The sequence below is a fragment of the Sinocyclocheilus rhinocerous genome, unplaced genomic scaffold (genome assembly GCF_001515625.1).
Source record: "Sinocyclocheilus rhinocerous isolate Xijiao unplaced genomic scaffold, SAMN03320098_v1.1 scaffold468, whole genome shotgun sequence".
NCBI classification, from domain to species: domain Eukaryota; kingdom Metazoa; phylum Chordata; class Actinopteri; order Cypriniformes; family Cyprinidae; genus Sinocyclocheilus; species Sinocyclocheilus rhinocerous.
In genome coordinates this window covers 2,173,197-2,188,296 of record NW_015635305.1, presented here as the reverse complement: position 1 = coordinate 2,188,296, position 15,100 = coordinate 2,173,197, and the positions used below count along the sequence as shown (strand labels likewise).

The following is a 15,100-nucleotide window of genomic DNA, read 5'->3' as shown; positions in this document are numbered from 1 at the left end:
TGAGAATGTAGGCAAGGGCAATAACCCCTTTATTTAATTTTTTTAAAATATATATATATATCCCTGCCGCCATTTTAGTTGCTAGTTGTATTCAAAGCTAAGCTATGTTTCAGCTTGTAGGCATTGAACATGACGGTTTTCCCAGAAATAGGTCTCACAGAGAAAAGCTCAACACAGCAGCACCATGCAGCATCCGTGTGCCTGGGCGCCAGCGCTCAGACGGGGTGCTGGTGTGAGTGTGTGTGTGGTCTTGTATAATAATAACAGTCTTAAGAGGCGAAAGCAGGCCACTGCAATGATGGCGTTCCCTATGTGATGCTGTGGCGAGACCTGTTGCATTCGCACAGTAGAACATGTAACATCGAGAGTGAGAAAGATTTGAGACTTTCTCCGAGCCGTCTCCCATTTAATGACACATACGCTTTGAGCTCTCGTGGCGGGCAGCCCGCTAAGGCCCAACGCGGGAGGGAAGGTTAAAGCTCAGAGGCAAAGAAGACCCAGACACACTTCCAGCAGTTGGGATGGATGCACAGAAACAGGGCTCCCCAGGCTTGGTTATATGCCTCTGGACTGAGATGAGGGAGAGGGGTACAGGGGGTTTGAATGGATGGATGTAGGCAGACCTTCAGGAAATGTGGGGTGCTGAGGAGGATGGATGTCTCCAGAAGCACCAGCCGCGTTTGGTGTGCTGCTTGCGTAAGATCTCCTCCTCGCGCTCTCGCTCTTTTTGAGAACGGAGGTAGCGGTCTTCCTCCTTCAGGAACCAGACAGGGGGCCAGCGATGCTTCTCAAAGTGTTTCTGGTTTTCTGGAAGAACAAAAGAGCAAGATGAAGGAAATACAGTGGAAAAATAATTTTCTTGCTCAGTATTTGTATCTTGTTTTTTCATCTAAAGATAAATATCTAAAAATCCTTACACCAAGAGACATTTACTTGAGAAGTAAGATATTATGCTAGATATTGTGTTGTATTCAGATTCGGATTCAATTTGGAAAGTTTTATGGCTAAAGCAAAAAAAAAGCAAATGGTTTAAAATGTGTTTTTATTTTGTCTTTGATCCAAGTTATTATTTTTTTTATCCCAGTGGCAAAAGTTTTGAATCATAAATATGTGATATATATCAAGTTGCTTAGATATTTAGCTATATTTACTTAAAAAATTCAATTGAAGAGAATAAGGTTTACTAGTACAAAATTAGAATTGCAAAATAAATAAGTAAATAAACAGAGATATTTAAATTTATATACACATACAGACACTTGCTTTAAAAGTTTGGTACAGTACAATTTTTTCATGTGTTTGAAAGTCTCATGCCCACCAAGGCTGCATAGTTTAAAAGAACAGCATTTATTTAAAATAAAAATCTTTTCTAACATTATAAATGTTTTTACTGTGACTTCTGATCAATTTAGTGCATCTTTGCTGAATTTATTTCATTTATACATAATATAAATCTAATAAACAAATGAACAAAAGCACTTCTTGCTCCTTACCAGGAGACATAGTCTTCATATCTTTAGGGAATTTTCGACAAACGCTATTGTAGTTGGTGCAGATGTGATGCAGACACCAGGCAGAGAGCTGTTTGGCATTGTGGAACTACAGCAGACAGAAAAGCAGAGTTGGCACAGCGTGATTTCTCTCAATGAGGCTCATTTGAAAAGCAAAGTCTGTTCATCCTTTGAACTAGAATAAAGTAGGCTATGAATGAATGGTAATTCTGTAATGTGCGCCATTGGTTATATTGCCACTTCATTACTCAGGGCATTCTATTAAAGGCTTTGTTTGCTTCATCTTTATTAATGTTACCTGAGCCATCTCCAGATAGGCCAGCACATGGCCATCAACGTCCACCCCTTTAACGGACAACTGCAACAGCTCCTCAACGGCATGTTGCTCTGTAGACCATGGCAAAACACCACACAACAAGTGTTAATATGTCAGCCATGAGGCTTAATGGTTAACAATTTGCAAAATACTCCATAACAACAAAATCGTCAACAGTGAAAAATTTCTCACCTTCACAGGTGCATTTTTAGATAATATTTAGCTGTAGATAACATTTATTTTTGTTTATTTATTTTGCTAGTTAGCACCATGTCTAGTAGCTTTGATGAGTTTAAATGCTATCATCTGTAATATTAACCAACATTTGGCTCACAAATTCATGCTGAAAGTATAAGATCTCAGATTATTTTCCTCTCCAGGCCCATTAACCACAGAATTGTACAGTGGTTTTTCAAGGTATACTGTCTGCCTTCGGGTAAACATAGAGCCATTATTGAAACCTACCTGTTAGAGCTACAAGGCGGGGAAGACAGAGGCGGTTGGCTAGTATTATAAGGTCCATTGGCTCCAGTTCAAGACAAGGTGTTAACACACCACAGTACAGAAACTCCAGAACGGCTCTCATGCAGGCACAACTGGTGTTGGGGATAGAGACCTAAAAAGAGAAACGGAGCGGCGGTTAGCAAAAAACAGCCTAAATATTTCAAGTTCACAGTTATTAACAAAAGCCCACGTTGAGAAAAGTTTGTGTGAAAAGATTTCATAACCGTACTGTTACTTCCTCTACAGTCAAAAATCTGGGTGTTATATTAGATAGCAACTTGTCTTTTGAAAATCATATTTCCCATGTTACAAAAACAGCATTCTTCCATCTTAGAAACATTGCCAAGAAAAGCGCCGTACAAATAAACTTGAATTTAATTGAATAACCCGTGCTGAGAAATGTTTATTCATAGCTCATCTCCAGGACATGGAAACTCGAGAGGCAGATTGATCCAGGGATGAAACAATCTGCTCAGCACCTCTCCCCTATTGAGACCTGCATGGTCCTGGCCGCTGACCATTAGAGGAGGCCTTCGTGTTGACATGACAGGACCCAAAGTGGCCAAGGAAGCGGTTAGAAAGGGATGAACGTATCCAGAAAGGCTCGTGGAGGAAGGGGCCTGAGAGAGCGATAGGAGGGCGAGGACAGTGGCCACCACAAGGGGTCTTTCATCCTTCAGGAGATTAAAGCACTGTGTGAAACCGTTGACAGTCTCAGCTTAAAGCTGTGGAAAAATAACTCTGTGGGCTTGTCGCTACGGGAGACCTGGCCTCTGCATAAACAAGAGCCAACAAGCCAGCCTACAGGAGAGACTGTCATCATATAACAGTGAACACAGAATATGCTTTACAGAAAAAATACACAACATTCAGCAAGACTCTGTTCCCATTTACTGATATGGCAAATTTTGTCACCACCAGAACATATTTAAAACAACCACTTGGTGCACCAATTTATTTATGGTGTTTATAACCTCTTAACTTTAAAAAAATACTGTATTCTTCTGCTTTTAATGAATGGATGTACATCATATTAGTACAAGGCCACATTATCTTTCAAAAGTTTGGGGTAAATAAGATGTTTTTAAAGAAAAGACAGTGAAGACAGTTTCATTATGACAAATAGTTTGTTCTTTCTTAACTTGTTAAACTTTCTTAGTTTGTTCTTTCTTAACTTCCTATTCATCAAAGAATCCTGATGAAACACAAAAATGTCAAGCATTGATAATAATAAGAAATGTTTCTTACGCAGCGAATTAGTATTTTAGAATGATTTCTGAATTATGTGACACTGAAGACTGGAGTAATGATGCTGAAAACTCAGTTTTGCCATCACAGAAATAAATTACGTTTTAAAATATATTAAAACAGAAAACCGTTATTTTAAACTGTAATAATATTTCCTAATTTTGAAAGCATTATAATATAAAATCTTACTGACCCCAAACTTTTAAACAGTAGTGCATTTCACAAATACAGTGCAATCCACTTTTATCGTCCTTCACAGAAAGTTGCAATTGTTGTGCCATTGTAATGTCATGGTGTATTTAGGAGCATACATGACACTGTGAGGTCCCTGGAGGCCACATGACTTAATCTGCCCACATCCAACACCATTCATAACCAAAATCACATAAACCCAAGCTTAAAGGTAGAAGTGCTGTTGTTTTGACTCTGCTTTGGCTGGAGGGTGGAGAGCAAACAAAAGCATGCTTATTCTTTCAGCTCCAAGGAACGGCCAAGGAATTAAGGGAGAGCTTTCAGCAGGGACACAAAGAGGAAAGTGCAGAGACTGTGAATCAACCCATGGCAACCTTCTCCTTATGCCGTCGCCATGCTCAGACTAAGCAGTTATTCCTCTGTGAATTAGGACAGGATGCAATGGATTTAATTGCCTCTAGTATTACCCTGCGTGAGGACTGAACACTTACAGGGTGCAGATGCTTATAGCAACCTGGAAACCACTAGCACTAGCATCTTGTGAAGGGATTTGTCCAATCACAGGCAAACATCTTTATAATGTTTCAAATAATATTGATCACATACATCCAATTTAGGAATGACTAGACAGTTCCACTTACCCTAAACTGCACCGACCTTCTGCTTCTTGCTTAGTGAGTTGTGCGGTAAACTGATCTTAAATGCATCAAACCACAAAAACTATCACAACAGAATCTGTACTGCTTCCGCCACATGAGTAGGAGGTTGTGGGAACAACGACCGCAAGCTGACACAGATTCTATAGGTCAGAGATGGTACATTGGGGGGTGGCAAGATGACGCTCAGCGGTACCTCTGAAGCCTAGCGGTGCCCTTCACCTGTCTGTCTCAAAGCCAATTAACAGAATGTCAGTGTGAATATGACCGTTCATTATGGCTAAAGGGCAGACTTAAAAGACGCAGAGGGGACACAGTAGGCAACTTCCTATTAAAACCTAAAGATAACAATAGTGCTGTGAGTGAATGGAAATTTTGTCTCAATCCTCTAAACACAAGCAAACAAATCCAAACACATCAAATTCTAGATTTAGCAGGCACAAGTAAAATAAAAAGTATATATATACTGTATATATAAGACTGTTTAATATGCATTCAATAGTTCTGTGCTCATTAAAAAAATTTAAATTCTTAAGAAATTCTTTCTTTTTCATACTGATCCGCGTTGATAGATGGCAGTGCATCATCTAACACCACTGAGATGTCAGTACTTAAAGTATATGAAGAACAGCAATGCTTATGCTAGCCGGAGAACTACTGAATGCACCATTAAATGTAATCTTTAACAAACTGCAAAATAAATATCCTTTTCATACTGAACTTGATACCTAAATCCACTAGTTTTTAGTGTTTTATTTTTAATTGACCGGAATTTCAATTAAATGGTGATATTAATATGCTGTGTTAATTTGCTGTTTCTTGGAAGAGGAAGAATTGAGAAAAACAATGCAACTACCTTGAGAAGAAAATGGGGTCAAGACCCAAGGGAATGTGTGTTACAGAGGAAGTGGTCACCTATCAAAAGCAACCAGACTCTTTCTCATCAACTAACAAGTTACTGCAGTGTACACCGCAACCGCAGTCTCCGCCTTCATCGTCTCCGTTTTCACTTCATCTTTGTCTCATGGGGAAAATGTGACAGCTTCTCACATTTGAGCTTCCGCTCGGTCTTGCGCTAATCACACTCAGAAGTATGATGTTGCTGAAAGGAATTCTGGCACCTGAGCGTCTCCCGTTTGTTCAGACACTTCCTGCCTTAAAAAGCAGCATGTTCAAAACAACAGAGATAGACCAGCAAGACTTACTGAAGAGTGTACTCACATTGAGCTCATGCAACGTAAACGTACAACACAAAGAGACCTATAAATAACATTCAGATACAGAAGCGGTGTAGATGTCATATGGATTTTTAAAGTCGTCTTCAGTAATAAGTATGTGCTGCCTAACCTCAAAAACCTTGAGAGATATTTCTGCACAGGACTAGAATAGTAAAGCTTACATGTGGTAGATCAATCAAGGACAACTCTTGACTCTGTGCGTCACAAACTGAAGCAACAATAATGTGCAGCAATAGACAAGAAACATTTGAGTACAGACTCTGAAAAATCCACTTATGGGCGAACGATCAGCTTTACTCAACTGAATGACACTTTATAAATATTTGCCACCCTGAGGTCTTGCAAGGGCTTTATATCTGGTTATACAACACCTTCTGTGCCGACTGCTGCACAGACAGTGACAAGGGCTCACTCTATTCACAAGCTCATTCTAAAAATAGCACAGTGTTCACTACAACCAGTCGCTACAATGCCTACTGTGCCAGACTGGAGGAGATGAGGACCAAGTCATTTGGCCGCTCTTTGCCTTGCATCATTACGGTAATGTATGGAACAGGCTTAGTTTTTTTACATTTACAAAGCCCACTAACACTTCTAAAGTGATTGCTGCTCAGGTGCCAAGAAAGAGGCACCAGAGGGACGATTTTGGTAGAATACAAAGAGTTTAAAAAGAAAAAAGAAACTTGGTTGCTATGAGTCAATAACCAAACAAACCAATCTCTCCCTCCTTGTGAACTCTTGTTTCTTATGAGATTTCTACTGAAAACACACCAAAACATCTATGCTCTGTGCACAAGAGACAAAAAAAGTAGCACCGCCTCAAAGATAGTTACTGTACTCACTAATACCAAAATAGACATTAAAGGGATACTCCACCCAAAAATAAATGATCTCTCATTTCCTAACCCTGATGTATATGACTTTCTTCCTTCAAATGAACACAGAAATTTTTAGAAAAATATATGTGTTCATTTGAATACATCATATATGTGTTCATATACTTGTGTCCATATAAGTCACTTTGAGTCCATATAATACTCGTGAATAAGAGCCTTAAAGTTGACACTTAAAAAAACACACAAAACAAACACGACAGTAATCCATAAGACCAAATTGATGATTCAATGTCTTCTCAAGCTAAACTAAAGTGGTGTGTGGTCAAAATACTAATATTTTCAACTTTTATATACCTCTATAAATGAACACTTCTGGCCAACTGTCATATGTACATTCGTTTGATGTGAACATCAGCACATTGTGAAGCGTGATGCAAGCGCACTGTTAAATTTGTAAAAGTAGTGACGGTCCTCTGCACTTCCACGCTGTTTAGTATTTATTAGTATTTTTCTCACACAAAACTCTAGTATGCTTCAGAAGACATTGATTTATCAACTGGGGTCTTATTGACTGCCGTCGTGTTTGTTTAGTGTGGTTTGTGAAATGCCAGCTTTGAGGGTCCCAGCAACTTGCGTTATATTTTTATAAAAATGTCTGTTTGTGTTCATCTTAAAAAAGAAAGACATATACATATAGGATGGCATGAGGGTAAGAGAATTAGAATTTTTGGGTGGAGGATCCATTTAAAATCAAACCTTGTTATGCTATTATACTCCTTAAAATTCAACGCTTGAGCAAAGAGCATGTCAAGCTCGTCAAAGCAGAACCAAGTTTACTTGTCTCTGGCCACCTTGTGTTGATCTCTATGTGACATACTCTCAGCCGATGCTGTCAGAATAGAAAAGCAGCCAGCATCCTATTTCCCGCATCAGTTTGTTCTTGTGCTGTAAATCTAGCTCCCTGTAATGCTTGTAATGTTATACAGGGTGATCCTTTTCACCGGCAGGCCTGGACACTTATAACTCTCAGCCTCTGGTGTTGGTCAGCTTGGTCCCGAGTTCCTGCCCTTAGGGAGCTTGTCTTTCTAGAACTTGAGCTGACAGCCGGTAGCCCAAGGAAATCAGAGAGCGTGCACGGGATAGACCTGGATAGAGTTATGTGCGGGTGAGATGGGCCTCCGAAAGGAATACAGCGAAACCTTACCTTTGACACCTGACTTAATAGTTCTGGATGAAAAATACATGAGCTAAATTTATGCCAAGAAGAAACTGTGATATGTTAGAATAATTCCATAGAAAACAAGTGTAAATCAAATTAAAAACTGTGTGGAATGGTTATCATGTGGTTTTAGTTAAATACCACTTTGAGACCAAAAATCTATGAAAGGTTCACACACAAAAACTTCCTGTACACGTTCACATGATGGTGCTGAGGAAATGACTAGAGGAAGTGCCCAGTCTAACAAACTTCCTGTCACTATAAACTCAGCAATGCACTGAAACACACACAAAGATGTGAGTGTGTTTTGGTATGAACACGTGCATAATCTAAAGATATCATATCAATATATACTGTATATCAACTGCTGTTTTGCAAAAGCAAATTACATGACAATGAAATAAGCATAATACAGACTGAAAATAATTACCTGATCTAACTTGACCAGAAAAATGTATTAATATATATTAATATAACTCTAACATGATGTCAAAACTAGTCCAAATCCTAAATTTGCTCTACAACCTCAATCGCTGCAAATAAATCTTTCTAGACCCCTTCTAGTTTGCCTCTCTTGAATATGGGAGCACAGACACAAAGCAGATATATCTCAGCATGTGTTCCCGCTGGCACAGGACCTCCTCTAAAGTCTCAGCATCAGTCTGCCTGGAGCACTCTCCTCAGAGGCCTGTTTAGTACTGCGGGGCTGTTAATTCATCCATATGGATGAGATGGTCTCCTGTCGCAGCTGCATCAATGTGGGTCAGGCTGTCATAGAGACGGCCTAGTTTTAACTACCTGTGCCACTTTTTTAGTGGGATCTGTCAGAGCTCCAGGGTAGGAAGGATCAAGGTGACTGAGACTAATAGTACTTTGTATTAGTACTTTGTGGTTCCATAAATAAGTTTAGGTGAAACTTTGAGAAATGTGTTGAGCCTAAATCAAACCCATATGACGTAGACCACTGATGTCAAAAATACTGGTACTTTGGTATTTAGTCAATGCTTAGAGAACAGAACCAATAGAAAAATGCTTGGTTTGAAAGTTGCCTTTATGCATACGCTACACTCTTGACAATGGACAGTTTTAGTCTGCAAATTCGTCTTATTGCACAATTAGTTTTTTTTTTCGTCTGTCAGTGCAGTAACACAAAATAGACTTTTGCAGACTAAATTTGTCCGTGCAAAAAAATATATGTATATATACTGTGTATGTGTATGTATATATAGCATAGATAGTGCCTTGCTCTTGCTTTAATGAAATATGAATCACTAAAATCTCTGATCACCTCCTCAATGTAACTCTCCATGAAGGATCCACGAAACATGGCTGCCATCCAATCACAGCTTGAGATGAGCAGTGGCTTGTGGGCTGGCAGATATCCGTCGTCCAATCGAAACACCACATCTAAAACCGGGAGGAAAAGAGCACACAGCTCGGCGTGTGTCACAGAGTCGAGGCTACAGAGGGGGAGACAGGTGGACGGACGAACACAGAGACAGACGAAGAGACAGATAGACACATAGACCAATAATAAATAGACAGATTGACAAGGCTAAGGATAAGAAGACAGAAAATATGAAGGGAAGGCAAGACTGGGACCATATAGTGGGCAAATTTATTTTAGCAGCAAATTCTTTAGAGACATGGATGACTCCACGAGTTCACTGTGGCTCACTAACTTTGTTAAAAAACAGATGATGTTGGACAGGTTGTTTAGCAGTATGCTGTGGGTATCAGGAGGGCATGATGGGAAAAAAGCACCTAATTCAATTCAATGCAGATTTCTACTACTGCAAATAAATCTCTAATGATTCAGTTTATAAACTTCTGCATACCCATAGGGAATGTACAAGTAGTCTTCAGGCCACAATGGAGATGAAAAACGTTATGTTTTTCAAACATGAGAGAAGTACCTTCATGGTTGGGTAATGAGATTATGACAATTGCAGATGATGCAATGAAATAAACAGGTGTAAGTGGAGAATAAAGGAGTGTTGAAAAAGGTTAATTATGACAAACATGCACACAACACACAAGACGTGACATCAACAGAGAGTAAGCGACACAGAAACCACAAAGCAGAAAAGCAAACACGTCCACAATATGCAAATATTCACTGACAGCAATGAAGGGATATTTTAAAGCACTCCACTGGGTATTTCCTTAAAAACAACAAAGAGACTGAATGAAGGAAAGGAAATACAAATGGACTGTTCTAGAGTATGAACTATTCTATTTCAATTCCACTGAATTCTGGAATTGAAAATAGAACTCATGAGACTTAAGTCAATGGTGTCACTACAAAAGCCTTTAGAATGTGACACACTGACAAGTAATAGAAATTAACTACCCAATAACACCAGAACTTCCTGAAGAGTCTGCACTAAACAAATTAGGACAGTTAATTAGACAAAAAATCAGTGAGAACTGTCCATTCATTTATCATTCCCTCAACAACAGCAGCTTTTAAGTTGCTTGGTAAAGGTTATTTTTGTTTGGAGAAAAGGCTTGATTCAGCTTCTCGCTGTAAAAGGATAGAACAACAGATAGCAGGGTAATTTATCAGGATACGATAATTACAATTTGCCAGGACATTTGGGTCACATTTGGGTTTCCTTGTATGCATTGTGTTCTGGTTGTTAGATAGATCCGACATGAATGCTTCTTCACATAGATATATATAATACATAATGTTTGACCCTGATTTCAGATTGCCTACCAGCAAAGGTGCCCTTGCTCAGGCACTCTTTGATGCGGTTGGCACGACGCACATGGAAGGCTTTGGTGATCTCTTGGTTCATGAAGCTCTCACGGTTCAGGACGTTGGCCACCATCATACGAAGGTCGAAGACCTCCAGAAGCTCGGCGATGGTGGCCACCTGCATCAGATCCCCACGTGTCTCATCCAGGTGACCCGTATAAAGGTACTGCAGCACTGCCTGAAAAAGCAGAGTTAACAGGGATAACAGATAATTTGACACTGTCATAGAAACTTTATAGATATATCGATTGAGAATCTTATTAAACATGCTATCGATCGTGTCACTTAAGTTTGTTCTTACCTGGAAAGGCCCTTTCTGAATAAGATCATCCATTGACACTACTGTCATGAGTCTCGGCCGACCTGTCACAGGGTCATCCACCATCTCTAGGTATACCCCCAAGAAACCACGCCCCCATCCCAAAAGAGCACGGCCTGCTCCCAGGGGTCCTATAGAGGGCTGGCCCCTGGCAGGCAGAGCGTTATCGCTCTGTGAAGTCCTCAGTGAGCCTTGCAGTAACATGAGCAGCCTATCTGAACCCCTAGTGCCTCCTTCACCCTCCTTATCAATGTCCAGGCTCTTGGTACGCCCAGCCTGCTCTTTGGCTCCTCTTCGGCTTTGTTCCTCTTCCTCGCTTCCCTCTGAGCTCTCCTCACCCTCCTGCTCCATCCCTGCCTCTCCAAGATCCATAGTGAAAAGGTCATAGAACTTTGAGCAGGAAGTGGCCAGGTACACCTTATGGGCAAAGACATGAGTGGCCCCGGCCTGCAGGAGAAACAGGACGTCTGCACACAACGGTTGGCAGAAAAGAGAGTCTGGACCTTCTCCATCAATGGAAGGAGGATCAGGGATGCCCACCACAGGTCGTGGTGGTCTGGGAGGAAGAAAGGGGGCCTGGAGGAGGGGACGCTGAACCTTCTTTAGATGGGACTTCCAGAACTGAAGGTGGCGTCGAGAGATGAGCGCAGCACGGATAGCATTGTCAAACACATCCTTTACACCGAACTGAGCGACGATGCTTGTTTCATAATATGGAATGCCAAGTTCCTTAGCGACCTCATGGCCTCGTTCTGGGGGAAGAATGTCTGTGGGCTTGATGGGTCTAAGAGGAGAGAGTTGAAAAAAAAGGAAAGCATTATTAAAGCCAGACAGAATATATACACTACCATTCAAAAGTCTGGGTCAGTAATATTTTTTTAAATGAAAAAAAAAAAAAGTTTGGTGAGTCTCTTATGCTCACCAAAGCTGCATTGATTTAATCAAAAATACCGTAAAAACAGATATTGTGAAATATTATTACAATTTAAAAGAAGTGTTTTCTATTTTAGTGTATTTTCAAATTGAAATTAATTTTGAGCAGCCAATTCTCCAGCCTTCAGTTTCAGACGATCCTTCAGAAATCATTCTAATATGCTGATTTGATGCTCAAGAAACATTTCTTCTTATTATCTGTTCTCTATTATAAGTGTTAAAAACCGTTTTTCTGCTTAATATATTTGTTGAAACTGTGATACATTGTTTTAGGATTTTTTGAAAGTTTATTTATTGTAGATAGAAATCTTTTGTAACATTATAAAAGTCTTTACTGTCAATTTTCAGACACAGATCAGTTCATTTAATCAATTTTGATTTAATGCATCCTCGCTGAATAAAAGTATTCATATTTTAAAAGTATTATTATTATTTAAAAGTAAAATATATCTGATTCTTTTTCATTTTCTAGATTTAAAAAAAATATATAATCAGATTTGTATTCTATGTAAATGTATCCATTTTGTCAATCTAAACTATTACAAAACTGATTTATAGATATATGTTGAATGATATTAGGGCCAATATTTTTAATTAAAGGGATGCCATAATAGCAACAGACTATTAATTTAGATCGGCCTAAGTTATGAGGAATAGCAAAGATGTTTAAAACAGAAAGAATAACTAATTACAAATACTGCCATGAATTTCAATAATTATTTAACAAACTATCCAAACAGCAGCAGCAACATGCCACTGGGAGACTTTTGTCCCAATTCTGAGGGTCTATCTTGAACTTTTCACTTCAAAATAAAAATGTTTGTTCACATATAAACCTAAATTAATTACTATGTCCTCAAATCCATTATTAACAATAAACACAGAAAACTTCTAACAGCCAAAATAACTTACATTTGCAGAACTGACTACAAACGTAAAAGCACAATAACAATACAATAACCCTCGCAAAACGGAAGCCCCTGAAAACTTTTCATGCTGAAGTTTAATAACAGAATATGTGCTACGAGTGGGTGTAGGATGTGGTCCGTACTTGGCCAGAGGCCGGCGAGCCCTGTTAACAGCGTCCAGATCAGCATAGCGCAGGTCCAGCTGGCAGCCCACCAGGATGATCGGGGTACGGGGGCAGAAGTGCTTGATCTCAGGGAACCACATGGTGCGAACATGGCGCAGGGAGTTCGGATTGGCCAAAGAGAAGCACAGCACTACCACATCTGATCTAAACACACAAAGAGAAAGAAATCGGTTTATTTTAAGAGAATACATCCGAAGAAATCATGTAATAGGCAGGAAATTGGCAAACCCTGGACACTAATCATCCTACACAGAGTGGACAGTGAATCACTGTTTTTGGAATAAAAACTGTGAAATGCAACAAATAATCATAATCAGTCTTTTGTGAAATGAAAACCGTGGTAAGACCATTTTCCCAGAGGCATGAACAAACTTCATGAAGAAACAGTGAGTGAGCGAGCAGCCAAATAGATTAATGATTGTTAGATTGTGTGTGTATTAATGCATGTGTGCTCTTCCAGTGAATGTGTGAGCACACAAGGTGTTGTGCAAGTCATTAAAGCATCTTGTCTGACTCAATAACCAGTGCTGGTCGTATAATAGCGAGATGTCCGAGCATGTCATATTTCACAGCTGCACTCACAAGCTCATCATGTGAGACCAGCATACACAAGAATGACTAATGGAGCACCGCATTGTTGTTGAAATGTAAACAGACTTGGTCTAGCAGATTTTATCACAGTTATGCATTTACATGGTGCTCATGTGCATGTTTATAGATATAATATGACAGCCAATGTTTCTCAGACAACATTTCTAAGATATTTTCTAAAGTTATAATCTTTCTAGAAAATACTTATTGATAAATAAAGTGAAAATCTAGAGGTACTTTCTCAAAAAAGTTGTTTTATTATTGGCAAACACCTCATGTGTGATGATTAAACAAAGGAATTTCCTGAAAACATAAAATTACCAAAGTGGACCATTATAACATGTTTACTTCCTTTGGAAATACTTGATTTTTTCCATGTATGATAATGTTAGCATTGCAATAGGATTGCCCATATTTGCCCATTCCCATGTTTTTGAAAACATTATAAAAAAGTGATTCCAATGATATCGTTCCTCTAGTTGTGATGTGGACTCTGCTATACTTAGAACCATTTTTAAAACGATATCTTTATTGTTATAGTTATCATGCTTAATGTGAATGGGCCTTAAGTCTCTTTACTAAACTAAGACACACTAAGGTACATGTGCAAATAAACCTACAGTCTCCAAGGGTCAAAGTCGACATCCCAGTGTCTGTGTTTTTGCTGGTGTATGTATGTGGGAATGGGAATGTTTGCAAGAATATGTGGAAATGGGTCAGAGTTAAGGCAAATAAAAAAACAAAACACAGACTAACACATCTGCAGATCTATCCACAACCATTCACCATCTCTCAGTGAATAATAACCACTTGTGCTGTAGAAGCGAGTGCTGAGGGTCATAAAGGACTGTGTTATGTAATCAGTGCGTGTGGTGTTCTGTAGAGATATGTAGAGCATGTCTAAGTTCAAACTCCTGACTGTGTGTCTGCTTGACTACACTAGTGTAAACAGTGTCTTGATCACAGACACATATTTAAATATATAAATAAGTCTAAACATTCTGAGAACAACAAAGAAGACAAAAAGCATAGTACATTGATGGTATAACACGGTAATTTAACATTGATTTATCTGTTCAAAATGACCTTTTTGTATATATGCATGCATGATGCATATATTTATGTATAAATATGTGTTAGCCCATGGGAGCAGGGCTTCCCCGCTGAGTCATGGTTCCTCCAGAGATTTCTAAATAAGTTTCACAATGTGTTTTGTCAATTCCCGTTCACAAATAATTAATGGCCTCAGCTAGGCTTTAATAAACATTTTCTAGAAATGTTAAATGTGTCTGTGTGGGTGTGTATTTAGCTTAAGTAATAACCACCAGGGGTGAAGGTCACCTGATTTTGTGTTTCCATAACAGGGCACCACCATTAATAGTGCTTTATCAGCTGACTGCATCTGCCTCAGTACTGTGCACACACACTGGACGTGTCTGATCTCACAGACACACATCCTGTGGATTCATTCACACAGATTTCTCTGTCTTCCGCTCTCTTTCTCTCTGTCTGCCACACAAGTACATACTACAAACACACCACATTCACAATGCTATTACATTGTTAAATTATTGGATGAATTATATAATCAAAACCTTAGTTGTCAGGACCTCTTAGTCTACCAAGTACACTGCTGTTCAAAAGTTTGGTGTCAGTAAGATTGAAATGAATACTTTAATT

At 39.1% G+C, this 15,100-nt stretch overlaps 1 protein-coding gene across 5 annotated transcripts in view; it reads right to left on the bottom strand.

Moving 5' to 3' along the window:
* Nucleotides 1-579: 579 nt before the first annotated feature.
* The window catches only part of LOC107746840 (rho-related BTB domain-containing protein 1-like), a 53,915-nt gene continuing 39,394 nt past the window's right edge, over nt 580-15,100 (bottom strand). For all 5 annotated transcript variants that reach the window (XM_016561166.1, XM_016561167.1, XM_016561168.1 and 2 more), the window contains 8 exons: nt 12,788-12,973; nt 10,786-11,587; nt 10,443-10,662; nt 9,009-9,127; nt 2,293-2,443; nt 1,810-1,898; nt 1,494-1,599; nt 580-807 (listed from right to left, as the gene is read on the bottom strand). In XM_016561166.1, coding sequence (XP_016416652.1) covers nt 626-807; nt 1,494-1,599; nt 1,810-1,898; nt 2,293-2,443; nt 9,009-9,127; nt 10,443-10,662; nt 10,786-11,587; nt 12,788-12,973 — 1,855 coding nt within the window. In that variant the 3' untranslated portion in view covers nt 580-625. The remainder of the gene's footprint in view (nt 808-1,493; nt 1,600-1,809; nt 1,899-2,292; nt 2,444-9,008; nt 9,128-10,442; nt 10,663-10,785; nt 11,588-12,787; nt 12,974-15,100) is intronic.